Source organism: Schistocerca americana, chromosome 1, assembly GCF_021461395.2.
Source record: "Schistocerca americana isolate TAMUIC-IGC-003095 chromosome 1, iqSchAmer2.1, whole genome shotgun sequence".
Classification (NCBI taxonomy): domain Eukaryota; kingdom Metazoa; phylum Arthropoda; class Insecta; order Orthoptera; family Acrididae; genus Schistocerca; species Schistocerca americana.
The window spans coordinates 527,095,863-527,119,421 of record NC_060119.1 but is presented as its reverse complement, the minus strand read 5'-3'; the positions used below and the strand labels follow the sequence as shown (position 1 = coordinate 527,119,421).

The following is a 23,559-nucleotide window of genomic DNA, read 5'->3' as shown; positions in this document are numbered from 1 at the left end:
AAGGGAACAACGCTACGTCCAGCTACAACCCGTTTTCAATTCACCTGTTTCCACCAATGGCAAGAAATAACGTAAACACCAATCAAGCACGTCTTTATCCACCAGTGACAAGGAGTAACACAAAGACCAACAGAGAACGCCAAACACCACTCCTCCTATCCCCATTTACCCTACCAAATTACATCTACATCTACATCTCCATCTACATCTACATGATTACTCTGCAATTCACATTGAAGTGCTTGGCAGAGGGTTCATCGAACGACAATCATACTATCTCTCTACCATTCCACTCCCGAACAGCGCGCGGGAAAAACGAACACCTAAACCTTTCTGTTCGAGCTCTGATTTCTCTTATTTTATTTTGATGATCATTCCTGCCTATGGAGGTTGGGCTCAACAAAATATTTTCGCATTCGGAAGAGAAAGTTGGTGACTGAAATTTCATAAATAGATCTCGCCGTGACGAAAAACGTCTTTGCTTTAATGACTTCCATCCCAACTCGCGTATCATATCTGCCACACTCTCTCCCCTATTACGTGATAATACAAAACGAGCTGCCCTTTTTTGCACCCTTTCGATGTCCTCCGTCAATCCCACCTGGTAAGAATCCCACACCGCGCAGTACCATCGGCACTGCGCAGCGAAGGTATTGACTGCGTCTTGCCGTTTGTGTACTTTACATACGACCAGAATTTCTTTGGATTTTCTACCAAATTTCGAGACAATGTTTCGTTATGGAACCTATTAAAGGCATCTCGCATTGAAGTCCGTGCCAAATTTCGCGCGTCTGTAAATTTTAGCCAATCTTCGGTATTTCGCGTTCTTCTGAACTTCGCATGCTTTTTCCGTTGCCTCTGCAACAGCGTTCGGACCATCTCTTACCAATTTATGAGGTATAAATCTCTCAATTGCTGTTGGTACTATATATTTGAATTTCAGCCACATCTCGTCTACATTTGCATAGTCAGTTCGGAAGGAATGGAGATTGTCTCTTAGGAAGGCTTCTAGTGACACTTTATCCGCTTTTTTAAATAAAATTATTTTGCGTTTGTTTCTGGTGGATTTGGAAGAAACGGTATTGAGCCTAGCTACAACGACCTTTTGATCACTAATCCCTGTATCAGTCATGATGCTCTCTATTAGCTCTGGATTGTTTGATGCTAAGAGGTCAAGTGTGTTTTCGCAACCATTTACAATTCGCGTGCGTTCGTGGACTAACTGCTCGAAATAATTTTCGGAGAAAGCATTTAGGACACTCTCGGAAAATGTTTTCTGCCTATCACCGGTTTTGAACAAGTATTTTTGCCAACATATTGAGGGAAGGTTGAAGTCCCCACCAACTATAACCGTATGAGCGGGGTCGGCACCAGTGATGTGTGTCGCTATGGATCGGAGGAAATCCTCTCTGGCTTCCGGCGACTGTCTGATTTGGTGAAGCCTGCCAGTCTCGCTAGCGGGATGAAAGCAGAGCTCACCATCTGCAGCATCGTCGACAGGACTGACTGCGGACCTTTGGTACAGAGCCGAGTGGAGGGTCTGAATCAGAGGCTGAGACGGTTCTGCGACCGTGTGGGCTGCAGATTCCTCGACTTGCGCCATAGGGTGGTGGTGTTTCGGGTTCCGCTGGATAGGTCAGGAGTCCACTACACGCAACAAGCGGCTACACGGGTAGCAGGGGTTGTGTGGCGTGGGCTGGGCGGTTTTTTAGGTTAGATGGCCTTGGGCAAGTACAGAAAGGGCAACAGCCTCAACGGGTGCGGGGCAAAGTCAGGACATGCGGGGACCAAGCAGCAATCGGTATTGTAATTGTAAACTGTCGAAGCTGCGTTGGTAAAGTACCGGAACTTCAAGCGCTGATAGAAAGCACCGAAGCTGAAATCGTTATAGGTACAGAAAGCTGGTTGAAGCCAGAGATAAATTCTGCCGAAATTTTTACAAAGGTACAGACGGTGTTTAGAAAGAATAGATTGCATGCAACCGGTGGTGGAATGTTCGTCGCTGTTAGTAGTAGTTTATCCTGTAGTGAAGTAGAAGTGGATAGTTCCTGTGAATTATTATGGGTGGAGGTTACACTCAACAACCGAGCTAGGTTAATAACTGGTTCCTTTTACCGACCTCCCGACTCAGTAGCATTAGTGGCAGAAAAACTGAGAGAAAATTTGGAATACATTTCACATAAATTTTCTCAGCATATTATAGTCTTAGGTGGAGATTTCAATTTACCAGATATAGACTGGAACACTCAGATGTTTAGGACGGGTGGTAGGGACAGAGCATCGAGTGACATTATACTGAGTGCACTATCCGAAAATTACCTCGAGCAATTAAACAGAGAACCGACTCGTGGAGATAACATCTTGGACCTACTGATAACTAACAGACCCGAACTTTTCGACTCTGTATGTGCAGAACAGGGAATCAGTGATCACAAGGCCGTTGCAGCATCTCTGAATATGGAAGTTAATCGCAATATAAAAAAAGGGAGGAAGGTTTATCTGTTTAGCAAGAGTAATAGAAGGCAGATTTCAGACTACCTAACAGATCAAAACGAAAATTTCTGCTCCGACACTGACAATGTTGAGTGTTTATGGAAAAAGTTCAAGGCAATCGTAAAATGCGTTTTAGACAGATACGTGCCGAGTAAAACTGTGAGGGACGGGAAAAACCCACCGTGGTACAACAACAAAGTTAGGAAACTACTGCGAAAGCAAAGAGAGCTTCACTCCAAGTTTAAACGCAGCCAAAACCTCTCAGACAAACAGAAGCTAAACGATGTCAAAGTTAGCGTAAGGAGGGCTATGCGTGAAGCGTTCAGTGAATTCGAAAGTAAAATTCTATGTACCAACTTGACAGAAAATCCTAGGAAGTTCTGGTCTTACGTTAAATCAATAAGTGGCTCGAAACAGCATATCCAGACACTCCGGGATGATGATGGCATTGAAATAGAGGATGACACGCGTAAAGCTGAAATACTAAACACCTTTTTCCAAAGCTGTTTCACAGAGGAAGACCGCACTGCAGTTCCTTCTCTAAATCATCGCACAAACGAAAAAATGGCTGACATCGAAATAAGTGTCCAAAGAATAGAAAAGCAACTGGAATCACTCAACAGAGGAAAGTCCACTGGACCTGACGGGTTACCAATTCGATTCTACACAGAGTACGCGAAAGAACTTGCCCCCCTTCTAACAGCCGTGTACCGCAAGTCTCTAGAGGAACGGAAGGTTCCAAATGATTGGAAAAGAGTACAGGTAGTCCCAGTCTTCAAGAAGGGTCGTCGAGCGGATGCGCAAAACTATAGACCTATATCTCTGACGTCGATATGTTGTAGAATTTTAGAACATGTTTTTTGCTCGAGTATCATGTCGTTTTTGGAAACCCAGAATCTACTATGTAGGAATCAACATGGATTCCGGAAACAGCGATCGTGTGAGACGCTTTATTTGTTCATGAGACCCAGAAAATATTAGGTACAGGCTCCCAGGTAGATGCTATTTTTCTTGACTTCCGGAAGGCGTTCGATACAGTTCCGCACTGTCGCCTGATAAACAAAGTAAGAGCCTACGGAATGTGTGGCTGGATTGAAGTGTTTTTAGCAAACAGAATAAAGCATGTTGTTATCAATGGAGAGACGTCTACAGACGTTAAAGTAACCTCTGGCGTGCCACAGGGGAGTGTTATGGGACCATTGCTTTTCACAATATATATAAATGACCTAGAGATAGTGTCGGAAGTTCCATGCGGCTTTTCGCGGATGATGCTGTAGTATACAGAGAAGTTGCAGCATTAGAAAATTGTAGCGAAATGCAGGAAGATCTGCAGCGGATAGGCACTTGGTGCAGGGAGTGGAAACTGATCCTTAACATAGACAAATGTAATGTATTGCGAATACATAGAAAGAAGGATCCATTATTGTATGATTATATGATAGCGGAACAAACACTGGTAGCAGTTACTTCTGTAAAATATCTGGGAGTATGCGTGCGTAACGATTTGAAGTGGAATGATCATATAAAATTAATTGTTGGTAAGGCGGGTACCAGGTTGAGATTCATTGGGAGAGTCCTTAGAAAATGTAGTCCATCAACAAAGGAGGTGGCTTACAAAACACTCGTTCGACCTGTACTTGAGTATTGCTCATCAGTGTGGGATCCGTACCAGATCGGATTGACGGAGGAGATAGAGAAGATCCAAAGAAGAGCGGCGCGTTTCGTCACAGGGTTATTTGGTAACCGTGATAGCGTTACGGAGATGTTTAACAAACTCAAGTGGCAGACTCCGCAAGAGAGGCGCTCTGCATCACGGTGTAACTTGCTCGCCAGGTTTCGAGAGGGTGCGTATCTGGATGAGGTATCGAATATATTGCTTCCCCCTACTTATACTTCCCGAGGAGATCACGAATGTAAAATTAGAGAGATTCGAGCGCGCACGGAGGCTTTCAGACAGTCGTTCTTCCCGCGAACCATACGCGACTGGAACAGGAAAGGGAGGTAATGACAGTGGCACGTAAAGTGCCCTCCGCCACATACTGTTGGGTGGCTTGCGGGGTATAAATGTTGATGTAGATGTAGATGTATCTATTTGTTACGAGACTCAAATTTTCTCTGAACTGTTCAGCAACTATGTCATCGGAGTCTGGGAGTCGGTAGAAGGAGCCAATTATTAACTTAGTTCGGCTGTTAAGTATACCCTCCACCCATACCAATTCGCACGGAGTATCTACTTCGACTTCACTACAAGATAAACCACTACTGACAGACACAAATACTCCATCACCAATCCTGCCTAATCTATCTTTCCTGAACACCGTCTGAGACTTCGCAAAAATTTCTACAGAACTTATTTCAGGCTTTAGCCAGCTTTCTGTACCTATAACGATTTCAGCTTCTGTGCTTTCTATTAGCGCTTGAAGCTCAGGGACTTTCCCAGCACAACTACAACAATTTACAATTACAATTCCGACTGTTCCTTGATCCAAGCACGTCCTGTATTTGCCATGCACCCTTTGAGATTGCAGCCCACCCCGTACTTTCCCGAGGCCTTCTAACCTAAAAAACCGCCCAGTCCACGCCACACAGCCTCCACACAAATAAGTGAGCTAAGAGTATACGGCTTGCAGCTGGCAGCTGCTTATCCAACGGCGGCAGGGAGCACGTAAACAGTTTCCTCCAAAAATGGTTTAAATGGCTCTAAGCACTTTGGGACTTAATATCTCAGGTCATCAGTCCCATAGACTTACAACTATGTAAACCTAACTAACCTAAGGACATCACACACATCCATGCCCGAGGCAGGATTCGAACCTGCGACCGGAGCGGCAGCGCGGTTCCGGACTGAAGCACCTAGAACCGCTCGGCCACAGCGGCCGGTAAGTTTCCTCCGTTACGGTATAAGATCTAAAGTCTCTCTCGTGCAGCGCTCAGCTCAGCACAAAGTCCTGAGGACGGGCACTCGAAATAGTGGCCGAAACGTCGGACAATTTTATGTATTGACACTGCGGTCAACAGCGCAGAAAAATTTTATTAACATCCTCAGTTCTCCTTAAGAAGTGGCTTCCTGTGCTTCCTACATGTAATTACATTTACTCTCTACTACAACTCTCAGAACGCAAGTGTCGTCTTCCTATTACTCTGTACTGACGCTCTCGAAGTCTGGGACCGAACGGGGGCTCGACCAGCGATGAGCGGCTGGTTAAGTCAGCGTCGACAGGGGGCGCTGAACTTCGTCTTCCTGGAGGCGTGACGCTGCCCTTTCTTTCAATTGGCTCGCGGATCAGCGCCTTTTTGATGCCGTTTTGAGGCGTTGCGCTGGTCGGTGTGCAGTCGATGTTTTAGGATTGCACATATAGAATTCCGATGCTGCAAAAAAGCCACTCTGCAAATGAATCATCCACATATTACCGGAAGACGTTTAGATTAAGTTCTGCCGGATCAAGTGCCCTCTCCTTAGAGTCATCCATAATAGACATTTTCTGTCAGAGGGGAGAGAGGACTACCCATAGCAAAACCGTCAATTGCTCAAAATATTCAATGCTGAATTGAAATGATTAATTTATTGATGAAGTCAGGTTGAATCCACAGTTGTGTAAGAGTCAGTCTCGAAAAAGAACACAATGTCTTGCTCTTGTTAAGCGTTTGCTGATTTACATGTCGGCCTTGGATTTCGTTTAGGATTCCACGAAATACACTCCTGGAAATGGAAAAAAGAACACATCGACACCGGTGTGTCAGACCCACCATACTTGCTCCGGACACTGCGAGAGGGCTGTACAAGCAATGATCACACGCACGGCACAGCGGACACACCAGGAACCGCGGTGTTGGCCGTCGAATGGCGCTAGCTGCGCAGCATTTGTGCACCGCCGCCGTCAGTGTCAGCCAGTTTGCCGTGGCATACGGAGATCCATCGCAGTCTTTAACACTGGTAGCATGCCGCGACAGCGTGGACGTGAACCGTATGTGCAGTTGACGGACTTTGAGCGATGGCGTATAGTGGGCATGCGGGAGGCCGGGTGGACGTGCCGCCGAATTGCTCAACACGTGGGGCGTGAGGTCTCCACAGTACATCGATGTTGTCGCCAGTGGTCGGCGGAAGGTGCACGTGCCCATCGACCTGGGACCGGACCGCAGCGACGCACGGATGCACGCCAAGACCGTAGGATCCTACGCAGTGCCGTAGGGGACCGCACCGTCACTTCCCAGCAAATTAGGGACACTGTTGCTCCTGGGGTATCGGCGAGGACCATTTGCAACCGTCTCCATGAAGCTGGGCTACGGTCCCGCACGCCGTTAGGCCGTCTTCCGCCCACGCCCCAACATCGTGCAGCCCGCCTCCAGTGGTGTCGCGACAGGCGTGAATGGAGGGACGAATGGAGACGTGTCGTCTTCAGCGATGAGAGTCGCTTCTGCCTTGGTGCCAATGATGGTCGTATGCGTGTTTGGCGCCGTGCAGGTGAGCGCCACAATCAGGACTGCATACGACCGAGGCACACAGGGCCAACACCTGGCATCTTGGTGTGGGGAGCGATCTCCTACACTGGCCGTACACCACTGGTGATCGTCGAGGGGACACTGAATAGTGCACGGTACATCCAAACCGTCATCGAACCCATCGTTCTACCATTCCTAGACCGGCAAGGGAACTTGCTGTTCCAACAGGACAATGCACGTCCGCATGTATCCCGTGGCACCCAACGTGCTCTAGAAGGTGTAAGTCAACTACCCTGGCCAGCAAGATCTCCGGATCTGTCCCCCATTGAGCATGTTTGGGACTGGATGAAGCGTCGTCTCACGCGGTCTGCACGTCCAGCACGAACGCTGGTCCAACTGAGGCGCCAGGTGGAAATGGCATGGCAAGCCGTTCCACAGGACTAGATCCAGCATCTCTACGATCGTCTCCATGGGAGAACAGCAGCCTGCATTGCTGCGAAAGGTGGATATACACTGTACTAGTGCCGACATTGTGCATGCTCTGTTGCCTGTGTCTATGTGCCTGTGGTTCTGTCAGTGTGATCATGTGATGTATCTGACCCCAGGAATATGTCAATAAAGTTTCCCCTTCCTGGGACAATGAATTCACGGTGTTCTTATTTCAATTTCCAGGAGTGTATATTGCAGCTTCAGCAAAACGTGTATCAAACTGCTTCAACAACCATATCTCCTGTGTTCGCCATATTTCTATTGAAATTATCGTACTTAAAAATGCTATTCCGATATAGCCACGACTGCTTGAAACCGAACGGTTGCTTTTTAACTTGTGTAATTATGTCAGAAGATGGGAATCCGTCTCTATGACATGGCACAGTCGTGCGCCACTTACATCGTGCTTTGCTGCTGTGGTACTCAAAGAATACTCGTAACAAGTGTTCATACATAACACAATACATGTTTTTGGTATACAACAACCATTCTTCGATCTAATGCACTTCATTGTTACAACTCATATTAAATGTCGTAGTTGTGACAAGAACTTCGGCCCATCATTGATGAGAGGGCAGAGAATACAGAGTACTTCATGAATGCATTACCGACAGTAGAAATAGTATACCTGTTATGTTCACCGCGTTATAGACAGGAATTGTGATTCCGGTAGGCGAAATCGACGAAAGTTGTGTTACTGTCTATCTCACTTTGGAAGGAAGGGGTTGACATTATGGAAGCGACAGGAAAATCAGTTTATGAGTATTATTTATTTTGATTTTTAGTTGCTCCTACTTTTGCGTTATCCTCACGCGATGAATATTTGCTTATCCCTTTTGGAGGGAGGGTGAGGAAGGAGGGGAACCTTCCTGTGTGTTGTGCATTTGGTCAGGGAATGGTAACTCGGCGTGACGATGAGACCTAACAGCAAAACCATCAGTGGTTATCATTTCTCGGATTTACTGAAAGAATGGTTCTCCTGTCCATTAGGCTATTTGACGGAAGACTTGATACTGGCTTCTCTGTTTTATTCATCTGGATAGACGCAGGAAATAAACTTAAGAAACACGTTAGTAGCAGTGGGACATTGCTAGGGACTTTACGATGTACTATATACACGACTGCTGACGCAGCTTCTCAACTTCCCAATGGAAACATCACACTGAAGTTGCATGTTACGCACTGTTTTGATGTCTTATTTAATTCTAATGCGGGGCTTTGCGTTTTACAAGGCAGTTTATGTACTGATAAATTTCAGTAATTGGAAAAAGTGTTCCAACGATTGCCATTTGTCACCGACACCATCGTTTTCAACTTGAGAAATTTTTTTTCGGCTTTTGTCCTTTTATCCACATTATACGAGAGACAGCACAAAGTGACTTAAATTATACGCTGCATGGGCTGAACACGAAGTCCACTGGCAAAATTTCTGCGGTTGTTCAGGGACATTTCCTGAGTATTGTCGTGTAAGAGACCGGTGACTTCCGATGGTCCTTTACAGAATAATAATGTATTTACGTTCTAACAGTACCTCCAAAACAGAACTTGATATGCAGTCATCAAAACGTATAACAAAAGAACAGAGTAATGTGCAACAGCCCTCAGACAGAAGCAAAACTACTGTGATGTGGTTGCTGTCGTTGCGCCATTGCGTTCAGCGAACCCATACACGAGACGGATATCGGCCGAATCTCCATTAGTAAATGTGTCTATTCCGTTGTTTCACTTTTAAAATACAACAATACTGGAAAAACACACGCGAGACAGAATCGACAGTACTGAATGCAGACTTGAGGGCGAAGAGTAAAAGTGCGGCATTAGTTGCTCGCACAGTCCACGGGTATGCTGCCGGTTCATAGTGTCCAACGGGCACAATATTTCGGCACTCAAACATGTGGCCATCGTCAGGTGCACTGACGAACTGAGCTCCTGAGGGCGGGCGGCCGATTTAAATCCCCTCCCCCCGCGGGCCGCTCTCTTCGCCGTCCGCGCCCGCGCGCCGGCGGTCGCGAAGACGTGGGCGTCGGAATCTGTCGTGGCGTCGATGTGCTTGCTACGTCCGCACTGGTCGCCAGTTCGTACTTCTTGCTGAAAGTCTTCTTAATTACATTCAATGCCGGGTCCGAAGCCTTGCTGAGATTGTAGCCGCAATCTCGGTTGATAAGATCTTCCCTGGTGCGACAGCGTTATAAGGGAGGCTATCGACTGCGAAGAGAGCGGCCCGCGGGGGGAGGGGATTTAAATCGGCCGCCCGCCCTCAGGAGCTCAGTTCGTCAGCGCACCTGACGATGGCCACATGTCTGATTGCCGCAATATTGTGCCCGTTGGACACTATGAACCGGCAGTATACCCGTGGACTGTTCGAGCAACAAATACGCCGGGAGAAACTGAAGAATTGCGGCATTAGTGTTGTCAACAGCGAGCCCCGGGAGTAAGTGAGAGAAGTTTGCTGAGAAACAGTGCTTTCCGTGGCCATCTGAGGTGTTTAAAGTCTAATACAGATACAAAGCTATCTGGGACTAAGAACTCGAACTACTCTGCAACGAACCAATGGCGACCACATGTCCCTTACACCAAAATCCTCAGGAAGTGTCGCTGTATACGGGGGGAGGTCAAGAATATGGAAGCATTAAAAACACAGTGCATTACCATGCTTCATACGGCGTAGGAAAACCGTTCGCATTCAAAACAGTTTCCAATGGTCTCGGTATGGAGAAGTACAGGTCCTTCTTTGTTTTGAACGGAATCTTGTGCTATTCTTCCTGCAAAAAAGTGGCTACTTCAGGTAACGATGATAGAGGTGAATAGCGATCACGCACCCTTCATTCCAAAGTAGAGCATAAAGGCTCAATAATACTGAGACCTCTTGACTATGGTGGCCAAGGGAGATGCAACTGTTTGCCCTCGTGCTCACAAAATCTGGACGATGCAAGGTGTGTGGATAGTGGCTAAGTCTCCTAGGAAGACAACATCACCAGTGAGGAGCAAATATTGTACAATGAGATGGACGTGATCAGCCAAAGCGATGATGTGACCTCGCAGAGTAGCCAAGGGGCTCATTGAACAACGTAATATGGCTGCCCAAATCATAACTGAACCTCCGTCATGTTTAACTCTCGGGTCGTGAATAGGGGCAATAGTTGAAAACCGTGTACAACAAGACTAATCCGACCAAATGACTTCCCTCTATTGCTCTGTACTCTAGGTTTTATGGTTTCGACACCATGTTTTTCTGTTACTGGCATCTGCATCACTGACGAGTGGTTTTGAAATTCCGGCTCGCCCTGCAATTCTTAGCTTGTGGAACTCCCTTCGCGTTGTTTTGGTGCTGACGGGGTTTGCGACTGCGACATTCAGATGTGCAATGACATCTGAAGCCGCGGTACTCTTAGTTTTTCGTCACAACCTCTTGAACGACTATCTGTCACGATCACTCTACACATACACTACTGGCCATTAAAATTACTACACCACGAAGATGACGTGCTACAGACACTAAATTTTACCGACAGGAAGAAGATGCTGTGATATGCAAATGATTAGCTTCCAGACCATTCACACAAGGTTGGCGCCGGTGGCGACACCTACAACGTGCTGACATGAGGAAAGTTTCCAACCGATTTCTCATACACAAACAGCAGTTGACCGGCATTGCCTGGTGAAACATTGTTGTCATGCCTCGTGTAAGGAGGAGAAATGCGTACCATCACGTTTCTGACTTTGATAAAGGTCGCACTGTAGCCTATTGCGATTGCGGTTTATCCTATCGCGGCATTGCTGCTCGCTTTGGTCGAGATCCGATGTCTGTTAGCAGAATATGGAATCGGTGGGTTCAGGAGGGTAATACGGAACGCCGTGCTGGATCCCAACGGCCTCGTATCACTAGCAGTCGTGCACGAACAGTTCGATAACGTCTGCAGCAGCATGGACTATCAGCTCGGAGAGCATGACTGCGGTTACCCTTGACGCTGGATCACAGACAGGAGCGCCTGCAGTGACGTACTCAACGACGAACCTGGGTGCACGAATGGCAAAACGTCAGTTTTTTTGGATGAATCTAGGTTCTGTTTACAGCACCATGACGGTCGCATCCGTGTTTGGCGACATAGCCGTGAACTCACATTCGAAGCGTGTATTTGTCATCGCCATACTGGCGTATCACCACGCGTGATGTTATGGGGTGCCATTGGTTACACGTCTCGGTCCCCTCTTGTTCGCATTGACGGCACTTTGAACAATGGAAAGCTACATCTCAGATGTGTAACGACCCGTGGCTCTACCCTTCCATCGATCCCTGCGAAACCCTACATTTCAGCAGGATAATGCAATACCGCATGTTGCAGGTCGTGTACGGGTCTTTCTGGATACAGAAAATGTTAGACTGCTGCCCTGGCCAGCACATTCTCCAGATCTCTCACCAACTGAAAACGTCTGGTCAATGGTGGCCGAGCAATTGGCTCGTCACAATACGCCAGTCACTATTCTTGATGAACTGAGGTATCGTGTTGAAGCTGCATGGGCAGCTGTACCTGTACGCGCCATCCAAGCGCTGTTTGACTCAATGCCCAGGCGTATCAAGGCCGTTATTACGGCCAGTGGTGGTTGTTCTGGGTACTGATTTCTCAGAATCTATGCACCCAAATTGCGTATAAATGTAATCTCATGTCAGTTCTAGTATAATATATTTGTCCAATGAATACTCGTTTATCATGTGCATTTCTTCTTGGTGTAGCAATTTTAATGGCCAGTAGTGTACTTTCCAGCTTGTAACGTAGCGGATGTTTTTCCGCCTTCCTTGTATCCAGTATAAGTCATCGTTACGTCGGCTCTTGGAACGCTAAACGCTTCACGTGCCTTGGTTACGGAAGCACGCACCATACAACCACGCACAGTTTGTCCAGTTTCGAGTTCAGTTGGCTCTGATCTAATGCACTTACTCGACAGGACACTTTTCTGATTGCGACTGGCAGTTGCAACTTTTTATGCTTACTATACAGGTGCCGTTAGTGGTCAAATACAACAGCGCAACCTGCGGGCTTGGCTAGCATCTGAATTTATGTTCATACACGAATTTCTAGCTTTGTTTTCGTATTTTTGTCCAACCTCTGTGCATAGAAATTATTCTATGCAGTCCATGTGTTAATGCTGTGGATGCTCCTTTTCCCCAACAGACTGCTACAGTGAATGGGAGAACCAGAGGTGCATGGATCTCGGCGTGCCAGAGGCGCCCATGACTTTCCACAATAGGACGTGCGTGCCGGTGGACACGCTGTGCAGCGAGCACTTCATGGCCATGAAGGACGCCCACACCTGCTCCAACGGAATCGCGGACGTCCCTCTGCGCTCACTCGTCAAGCGCGTGCTGTCTTCGGAGGAGTACTACAAGTACGCACTGCCCACTTGCTGCCACAACCGTGTTATCTTTATGCAGGCGATATTTGATTGGCCCCATCTCAGCTGTCTCAGCAGGCAAAGATCCTGATATCGCTCCTTTACATGCAACCGGGTTAAGATGTTACGCGTATTCTCACTTGCGAGGATCTTCAAAAAGTAAGTTACACATTATTATGGCAGACCAAGTAACGTTTATTACTTCAAAGTGTCACAGATACATGACACTATTTTTCAAAATAGTCACAAGTCTCTGTAAATCAACGTTCGTAACGTTCTACCAATTGCTCAATTCTTCCACTATAGAAATCTCTTCTTTGGTCAGCGAGCCGCTCAACAACCGCAGTGTGACCGTCCCGTCCTCACAGTTGGAAAATCTCCTTCCCCAGATGTTCTTCCTCGATCGCCTGGACATTGCCGTCTGTGGTCGAAGTCGACGGCCTTCCTCCCGGATCAGCATCCCCCACGACTCTGAGGCCTTGGTCAACTTGTTGGAACCATTTCACTACAGCTGGACGTGCCATTGCGTTTGGTCCGTACCCTGCCAGAATTTCACCTTGAATCTGTGTGCAATGTGACGTTTTTCTCACAAGAATCGTATTATTCCGTATACTGCGGAGGGCCTTGCCAACTGATACTGTATTTCCCTCGTACACTGTGATTATCCATACCACAGCAGAACTTCCTTTGCAGGAAACGAGGCTCAGAATGCGCCACCCTCATTGCGATATCGTCTTAGCATGGGACGACGAGTGTAACTTACTTTCTGAAGCCCCTAAGTATAAAGGGCAGTCAAATGAAAATGAGAAAGATGCGAAGAAGTAAGTAAAGTCTTATTTATTTCAATATTAATCGTCATAACTGATAATACATTAATCCCACTGTGAGACAAGACGGTCAATGCCTTGGTGGTAAAATGTCTGCGGTTGCCTACGCAACCACGATTGTACTCAGGAGGCACATCTTTGTCCGAATGATGTCGACGGCCACAAATGTGCTTCACAGCTTCAAAAATAGGGATATTGCGTGGAGAGAGATCGGGACTGCGTGGACGACTAATAGGGCTACCTACCGAAACTTCTGCAGCATAGTCGAAACATGTGGACTACGCTACAGAAGTTTGACTGGGAAGCCCTTACACACCCTCCATACAATCCCGATTATACATCATGTTTCGTAAGCAATCTCATTTGTAAAGTGACCATATATTCCTAAAATCCTACCACCAATTGAAGCTAACCTACGTTGCGTCTATGTGATCATTTCATTTCATATCCACACAAACTGTTGCGCCAAGATTTTTTGCATAGGCTGAATGATTCCAGCTGTGTCTAAGTGATATTGTAGTCATAGGGTACTACATTCTTGCCTTAGGCGAAGTGCAGAATTTTACGTCTGAAGATTTGAAGCAATTTCCCAGTCTTGCCACCACTTTGAAATCTTACCAAGATCTGACGGAATATTTGTGCGCTTTTTTCAGATACTACTTCATTGCAGATAACTGTAACACCTGCGAAAAGTGTGAGGTTACTGTAAATACTCTCTTCCACGTCAAATACTGCAATTCAGTGTGCCTTGCCCTTGCTGTTTGAATCAGCACACAGTCTGATTTATAAACTCCGTTCTGTAATTAAAAATTGCATAACGATACAATATACATAATGTGTTAATTTATATGTAGACCTTGCATTTCGCTAAGAATTCCTGGATTCCTAGGAGTATATTGCAGCTTCGTCACTTCCTGATGGAGGAATGAATGTACCCCGTCTGTTTGCGTCTTGAGTAAATCCCGTGTGCAGGTGTGAGAAACTTTTCTAAATGTTGCCTAGCATGTATCTGAGTCGGGAAATCAGTACCATACCGGTATTCATCTACTGAGATATGGGAAAGCGCTCAAAAAATCCAGTTTGGCCTCCACATCCGGACCTAGTTAATTCTCTGGCGGATCGGTAATGTTGCCAGCGCGCCTCACCAACCCGGAAGTGGGCTCTTTAACGTACACGGCTAACTGGGCAAGTATATTACATATTGTGTAATCCATGGGACTGTGTTCTAAGAATTACATAAAAAGCGAATGCACTCGAAATGTACCACACATTTGAGAATGGGAGAGAAACTAAAGGACGTAATGGTGGACAGAGAGGTGGCCTACTAGAAGATAGTCTCGGCTTGTTTCGCCAGTAGTCATACTGACCGATTCAGCCCACGTTGTATCAGTTACATGGAGTGATTGAGCGAATAGCTCTAATACTACACTGCATTCTGTTGCGTTATACCACCCTCTTAAGTTTGCGTTCAACTCTTATTATGTACAACGCTTTTCAACTCACTGTGGTTATCTGTACTTGTTACTTTATGTCATATAGTCATTGTGTATTGGCGCTGTTCTTATGGAACTTGACGGCCATATCCTTCCAACTATTCTACAGGGTGTTTCAAAAATGACCGGTATATTTGAAACGGAAATAAAAACTAAACGAGCAACGATAGAAATACACCGTTTGTTGCAATATGCTTGGGACAACAGTACATTTTCAGGCAGACAAACTTTCGAAATTACAGTAGTTACAATTTTCAACAACAGATGGCGCTGCGGTCTGGGAAACTCTATAGTACGATATTTTCCACATATCCACCATGCGTAGCAATAATATGGCGTAGTCTCTGAATGAAATTACCCGAAACCTTTGACAACGTGTCTGGCGGAATGGCATCACATGCAGATGAGATGTACTGCTTCAGCTGTTCAATTGTTTCTGGATTCTGGCGGTACACCTGGTATTTCAAGTGTCCCCACAGAAAGAAGTCACAGGGGTTCATGTCTGGCGAATAGGGAGGCCAATCCACGCCGCCTCCTGTATGTTTCGGATAGCCCAAAGCAATCACACGATCATCGAAATATTCATTCAGGAAATTAAAGACGTCGGCCGTGCGATGTGGCCGGGCACCATCTTGCATAAACCACGAGGTGTTCGCAGTGTCGTCTAAGGCAGTTTGTACCGCCACAAATTCACGAAGAATGTCCAGATAGCGTGATGCAGTAATCGTTTCGGATCTGAAAAATGGGCCAATGATTCCTTTGGAAGAAATGGCGGCCCAGACCAGTACTTTTTGAGGATGCAGGGGCGATGGGACTGCAACATGGGGCTATTCGGTTCCCCATATGCGCCAGTTCTGTTTATTGACGAAGCCGTCCAGGTAAAAATAAGCTTTGTCAGTACACCAAATGCTGCCCACATGCATATCGCCGTCATCAATCCTGTGCACTATATCGTTAGCGAATGTCTCTCGTGCAGCAATGGTAGCGGCGCTGAGGGGTTGCCGCGTTTGAATTTTGTACGGATAGAGGTGTAAACTCTGGCGCATGAGACGATACGTGGACGTTGGCGTCATTTGGACCGCAGCTGCAACACGCCGAACGGATACCCGAGGCCGCTGTTGGATCACCTGCTGCACTAGCTGCGCGTTGCCATCTGTGGTTGCCGTACGCGGTCGCCCTACCTTTCCAGCACGTTCATCCGTCACGTTCCCAGTCCGTTGAAATTTTTCAAACAGATCCTTTATTGTATCGCTTTTCGGTCCTTTGGTTACATTAAACCTCCGTTGAAAACTTCGTCTTGTTGCAACAACACTGTGTTCTAGGCGGTGGAATTCCAACACCAGAAAAATCCTCTGTTCTAAGGAATAAACCATGTTGTCTACAGCACACTTGCACGTTGTGAACAGCACACGCTTACAGCAGAAAGACGACGCACAGAATGGCGCACCCACAGACTGCGTTGTCTTCTATATCTTTCACATCACTTGCAGCGCCATCTGTTGTTGAAAATTGTAACTACTGTAATTTCGAAAGTTTGTCCGCCTGAAAATGTACTGTTGTCCCAAGCATATTGCAACAAACGGTGTATTTCTATCGCTGCTCGTTTAGTTTTTATTGCCGTTTCAAATATACCGGTCATTTTTGAAACACCCTGTAAGTAGATTTGTCTGAGGCGTAAGGACGTTTATCTCATACAATGCGCCAAACGGATAACCACGATAAGACGGCACGGTACTGGGACTCCCAACACAATACTAAATTATTAAAAATGCGTATTGTCCATGATGAAACTAAAAAGCATACCTCTGGGTCAGAAGCCGAGGATGTGTAAGAGATTCGCGGTGGCCGGCCGCGGTGGCCGGCCGCGGTGGCCGTGCGGTTCTAGGCGCTTCAGTCCGGTTCCGCGTGACTGCTACGGTCGCAGGTTCGAATCCTGCCTCGGGCATGGGTGTGTGTGATGTCCTTAGATTAGTTAGGTTTAAGTAGTTCTAAGTTCTAGGGGACTGATGACCTCAGATGTTAAGTCCCATAGTGCTCAGAGTCATTTGAACCATTTTTTTGATTCGCGGTGAGGGGGAGCTGGACAGAGCAAGCAAGAAAAGACGGTTTAAAAATTATAGAAGATTTAAGTTGAGCTCGCGATGATAGATTAACTCAAAAATACCGTTCAAAACCCTCCAAGAGTTGAGAATGCTACTTAACAATACAAGACCTGATTTAGACCAAATAAAACTTTCGCTTGCGACCAAGTACGAGAATGGGCCTTTGAATTGGCAGAAAGAAATAAAATTTGTCACAGGTTTCATAAAAGAAAAAAAAAAGGTTCAAATGGCTCTAAGCACTATGGGACTTAACATCTCAGGTCATTAGTCCCCTAGACTTAGAACTACCTAAACCTAACTAACCTAACGACATCACACACATCCATGCCCTAGGCGCGATTCGAACCTGCGACCGTAGCAGCCGCGTGGTTCCGGACTGAAGCACTTAGAACTGCTCGGCCATCACGGTCGGCTCATAAAAGAAGGCGTGGCATGAAAATACGGGCTTGCATAACCGAATGCTCGGTAACAAAAATAAAGAGGATACTAGATGTAATCAAAAAGAATATCAAAGCCGTTTACAGAACCTGCGTGGGGTCTTTTCTAAATGCAACTCATAGTTCGTCGTATATACTAGTACAACACAAATGAAAGTGGAATTACAGTGAAGGGTCTGCCGAAAATATCTCCAAAACGCACTAAACTGCACCACTCAGTCTCATTAATGTGATCACCTGTAAGACGGCTGGCTAACTACCTTCTGCAGCGCGGACCGCTGCGAGACGAGCAGGAGGAGAGTCAGTGTGGTTGTCGAAGGTAACGACACGGATGTGGAACTATAATAACTCCGGTACTGTGGCCAACTGTGTTAGGTTTTCGGCTGAGGATACTTGGCGCCAATAGCCCGATCGAGGTGGTCCCACAGGCTGTCGATTGGATATAAATCCGGGGACTTCTGTGACTCAGTAAACTCATCTTGATGCTCATCGAACCACGCACGTAAGCTGGAAGCGGCGTGACAAATTGCATTGTCCTGCCGATAGATGTCATAGCGCCGAGGAAAAATAAACAGCTTGTACGGATGACATGGTCCCCAAAGATAGACGAATACTTTTCTTGATCCATTGTGCCTTCCAGAATGACCCCATGACAAGATCACCCAGGGAATGCTGCGAAAATATTCCCCAGACCATAAAGATCCCTCCTGTGGCCTAGATGCTTACGACGAGTGCTTCAGGATATTTACTTGCAGACGTTTCACGCCGATGGAGCATAAAACGTGATTCCCTGCAAGGATCACCTATCGCCACTCACTGGATGTCAAGTGCGATAATGGCGTGCAGATTCCAGCCGTAGTCGCCAATGAACAGGAGTCAGTTTGGGTACGTGAACGAGGCGCCTGCTGCGGAGGTCCACACGCAGCAACGTTCACTCAACGATCGTTGAGGAGACACTGTTGGCAGCTCCTTGGTTCATTTGGGTGATCAGCTGCTCAACAGTGGCAGGTCTCTGCAGTCATCGTTCACCGCTGTCATCTGTGGCCCGCGGTGCACCACAGTTGCCCCGGCGTCAGTTTTGGATTGCGCCATTTTGCCATTCACGGTATACTTCAACCTCTTCGGCACGCGAAGAGTTCAAAAACTTGGCTACTTCGGAAATGCTTCCTCTCTTGGTGCGAAAGCCAACGATTATGCCCTTTTGGACATCAGATAACGCGCTCCTTTTCCACAATGCGAGAACGACTAAACTATATGAATATGCCACTGGTGACCGTGCAGCTCTCTAGAATGAAATTACAATTAAATCAATACCATTAGCTGCTGACGGGCGTTGATATACATCAAGGGGGACAATTGAAAATGTGTGCCCCGACCGGGACCCGAACCCGGGATCTTCTGCTTACTTGGCAGACGCTCTATCCATCTGAGCCACCGAGAGCATAGAGGATAGTGCGACTGCAGGGATTTATGCATACGATTTGCCTGAACTCTTACGAGAGTCGGTGGATTGTCTGCCGCGAGTAATGGGTATAATGGCAGGGGCACTACGAATGCAGTGTGTGGACTATAAGTTGAGAATTTGCGTCTCACAGGGAGCGTGCAAGGGATAAATCCCTACAGTCGCACTATCCTCTGTGCCCTCGGTGACTCAGATGGATAGAGTGTCTGCCATGTAAGCAGAAGAACCCGCGTTCGAGTCCCGGTCGGTGCCCACATTTTCAACTGTCCCCATTGATGTATATCAACGCCCGTCAGCAGCTAATGGTATTGATGTAATTATAATTTCAACGACTAAACTATTTTCCGCGTCCCCCCCCCTCCCCCCCGCTCTCTACATGACACGCTTTATACACCCTCCACTAACAGTGAAGCGATCGACCGGTTGTGAGTGGCTATTACACGTTGTCCTTCAACATAGACCATGGTCACATTAATGTGACGGGACCATACATTTTTCTTAAATAAAATGTGAACAGCATTACGTATCTTACTAATTTTGAGTATTTTGTGGCTGAACAGATATGGTATACCAGTCTAATGTTGGGAAATGGCATCGGACAATATAATATTTTTAATTTTCACGGGCCTTCTGTGTATGTGAGGAAAGATATAAGCACCTTATCTCTCATGAATAGTAGGTCCGTCAAAATTAATGATAATAAATTAGACGGTGTAATAAATTAAACAGTATTATGTACCCATCACGGTAGTCGCGCTGCCGTGTTCGCCTCGGATTGAATCCACCCACGGATTAACGAAGAGGACGGCATATTGGTCAGCCTGGATGTGGCTTTTAGGCGGTTTCCCACATCCGACTGGGTGAATTCTGGGCTCGTACTCACGTCCTGCCTCAATTACACGAATAGGCAAATACGTAGAAAACGTTTCCACTGTTTCACAGTCTACGCGCAGACATTTGCGGTACGCAAATTACATCCCAGGCGAATGGGTGAAGGGGCCGGCGACGGGAGGGGCACAGGGACTGCCAACAGGAAGGGTACCTCCGAATATTAACAATGCCAAATCCGACAATAACAGAAACTGAATCCATACCGGTAGAGGAAAAACAAAAAGAAGAGACTAGACCAGTGTTTCCCAGCCTGTGGTTAATTATCCCTGAGGGATAAAATGAAATTTTTTGAGGGGTAAAAATAAAATAGTTGGATTGTGTTTCTGTCGTGAAACTAAGTTATTTTTAATATATCAGTACTATTGTTATTATTCATTTTTTTCAGATAGTGCCATGAATGTGAAACGAATGTGTAAACATCTTCCTCAAAGAGTCAAACCACTATGGTAAACACCTACTTTTTGCTTTGTACCATACATATAATATGTTTCGGTATCGCATGAGAACCCATTCTCTGAGTTGTAGGTAGTTTCTGCAATGGATTAAACATAGCTTCATTACTGACTTCGCAACGGATACACGAACTACCTGTAATAGACATCACAATACAATAGTAAGTATGTAATGGTTGTTACATTGCCGTGAGACCTGCACGAATTATTATTTTTATTATTAATATTATTATTATTCTTATTATTATGGCGATCGGTCTTGCCGCAGTGGTATCACCGGTTCCCGACAGATCACAGAAGTGAAGCGCTGTCAGGCTGGGCTAGCACTTGGTTGGGTGACCATTCGGTCTGCCAAGCGCTGTTGGCAAGCGGAGTGCACTCAGTCCTTGTGAGGCAAACTGAGGAGCTACTTGATTGAGAAGCAGTGGCTCCGGTCTCGTAAACGGACATACTGCCGGGAGAGCGGTGAGCTGACCACGTGCCCGCTCCATATCCGCATCCGGTGACGCCTGTGGGCTGACAATGACACGGCGGCCGGTCAGTACCGTTAAGCCGTCATGGCCTTTTCGGGCGGAGTTTAGTTATATTTTTATTATTAGTGGCGGTGGTCACACACAAAGCATTACTGCCTGAAGTCCTCCAATTTCTGTCAGTTCAGAAGTAAGGAGGACAGCAACCAAGAGCTTTGCAAACATGAAGTATAGTGCACTCGTTTTAATTTGGTTGATTTTAAATGGGGATGCAGGATAAGGGTACAGCAAGTGTCGGCGGGGAGAGGAGCGATGCAGAGGCAACGTGATTGGTAACAAATGTCTATTTTCAATGTGCCTCGGTAGCATTTTTAGCTGAGAAGGAGTTGATGGTAGCAGATGATGCACTGAGACTTGCTTTTTCATTCCGTAAAAAAAAGGGTGTTCGAAATAATCAATACTGTCTCCTTGAATTATTAGTTCGTGGTTTAATAAAACACAAACACTAAATGTAATTTGTGTTCGAAGAAAATTGTCTTTCATTTCTAAGTTTAGGTAAACGCTAATGGTGGTGGTGGGGGACGGGGGGGGGGGCGATGGAGGGGGTTACCAGCTAAAATCTGATTGCAATCAGCGGTAATGGTTCGAAGAAAGTTTGGGGACTACCGGAGACAGTATTATACAGCAGTTAAAAATAGTAAAGTAGTTGTTGACTGCTCGTAGCAAAATATACAACTGCAGTTGCTTAAGCTACCATCATTCCCCCATCCTCCCCTAAAGAAGAAGGCTTGATTAAACAGTGTAATTGTATAGAAAACTAGAGCGACTGTTAACACAAAATGTTCGCCTTGCTTCCCTACAGCGACTTCGCGATGGGCATCAAAGGCGCGACGTGGGAGCGGTGGGGCGACGTGCACTGGCCGCTGATGGGCTGCCTGGCGCTGGCCTGGCTCATCGCCTTCCTCTGCGTCTTCAAGAGCGTCAAGACCACCGGCAAGATCGTCTACTTCACCGCCATCTTTCCCTACTTCGTGCTGCTGGCGCTGCTCATCAGAGGTACCTGCACGTCGCGCTCACGCTAACATTTTAACATCCAGGTGAAAGCCTCCTACATCCTGTTTCAGTTTACTCTGAGAACATAACTGGTATGCCTTGATTTTTTTGACCCAGAAATGTAAAAGAGTTACTGATGGGTACGTGAAAGTTGTCTCCCGATCTGATAAATCCTGTATCTGAATGTTGTAGAGATACCACCTCCCCCTCCCCTCCCCCCCCTCTCCCCCAAACAGTCACTCCCTTCATTCTGCGCAAGGATAACTGATTGCGAAACAAACTATTTGGCCCTGTTTCTAATGACGATTCATAGGTTGGTCCGTTCACGTAATTAAAAATATATTGAATAATTCCCCCCAAAAACGTTATTAAGTGCAGGGTATTCTAATGTGGGTTTATAATTACTGAAATGAGAGCGGGATGTACGATCATAATCAGGTAAAAAGAATAAATAAATCCAGTCTTCAGATATTATAACAATAGGTGACTATTCAAATACTTGACAAATACAAAGATTTCCACGAATAATTAGTTGGCAAAGTTGAAGTGGGCTGACTATCCAAACACATTAGCTAACTTGTGGTACACTACTCGAGTAACAGAAATCTTATGTAGAATCCTGTTATGGGCTCTGTGCAGATAGGTGAGGTGCTGGGGACGGGGGAGGTTGCCGGAGCTGCCAAATTAGCAAATACCGCGCTCGTTTTGTCTGGAGTCAGCTGCACTGCATTTAGGAGTGTTGACCACCCTGAAAAGCTGCAGTTGTGGACAATGTTCTTATAAGCCGCGAAATTAAACCCGAGTTACACTGACCGGTGGTGCGGATAAACTCTGTTCGGGCTACCGACACAGTGATTCGTCCACTCTCCAGGCTCCACTTCACGTCTTCTCTCTTCAGCAGTCCAGAATGGAGTCCCAAAAAAATTCCGTTCTCTACCAAAACTCCCAAAAAATTAAGAAGCGCTGACCCCACCAAGTCGCATGGCTGCCAATAGCAGCTCGTCGCAGACCATAGTGCCAGTCACAAGTGTACTAATCGCCTCAAACAACCCCACCAAAACTCCACGAAAAATCTTATTCCAATTGAAAGGCTTGCTCCCAGAAACTAACGGCGCAATGTTATACAGCAAGCGCCACCAACTCCATACCAGTTAGCATGATCTTTTAAAGTGCATGCGGGAAGACCTCGACGGGGGAAGAGTAACCGATATAGAAAATTCTGTGCCTACGTGAGGCGCCAGTCACCGAGCCACGATTCTGCGCTACTGGCCATCAAAATTGCAACACCAAGAATAAATGCAGATGATAAACAAGTATTCATTGGACAGATATATTATACGAGAACTGAAATGTGATTACATTTTCACGCAATTTGGGTGCATAGATCCTGAGAAATCAGTACCTAGAACAACCACCTCTTGCCGTAATAACGGCCTTGATACGCCTGGGCATTGAGTCAAACAGAGCTTACAGGTACAGCTGCCCATGCAGCTTGAAAACGATACCACGGTTCATCAAGAGTAGTGACTGTTGTATTGAGCCAGTTGCTCGGCCACCAT

The 23,559-nt window shown here is 46.4% G+C and overlaps 1 protein-coding gene and 1 non-coding gene across 2 annotated transcripts in view; one reads left to right on the top strand and one right to left on the bottom strand.

Annotated features, from left to right (window-relative positions):
* LOC124571027 (sodium- and chloride-dependent glycine transporter 1-like) overlaps positions 1-23,559 on the top strand; it is a 282,388-nt gene that overhangs the window by 143,536 nt on the left and 115,293 nt on the right. The window contains exons 5-6 of the mRNA XM_047131108.1: positions 12,594-12,807; positions 21,810-22,003. Coding sequence (XP_046987064.1) covers positions 12,594-12,807; positions 21,810-22,003 — 408 coding nt within the window. The remainder of the gene's footprint in view (positions 1-12,593; positions 12,808-21,809; positions 22,004-23,559) is intronic.
* On the bottom strand, positions 19,040-19,114 carry Trnat-agu. Its single transcript has one exon. It is a non-coding gene; the product is annotated as a tRNA-Thr (tRNA).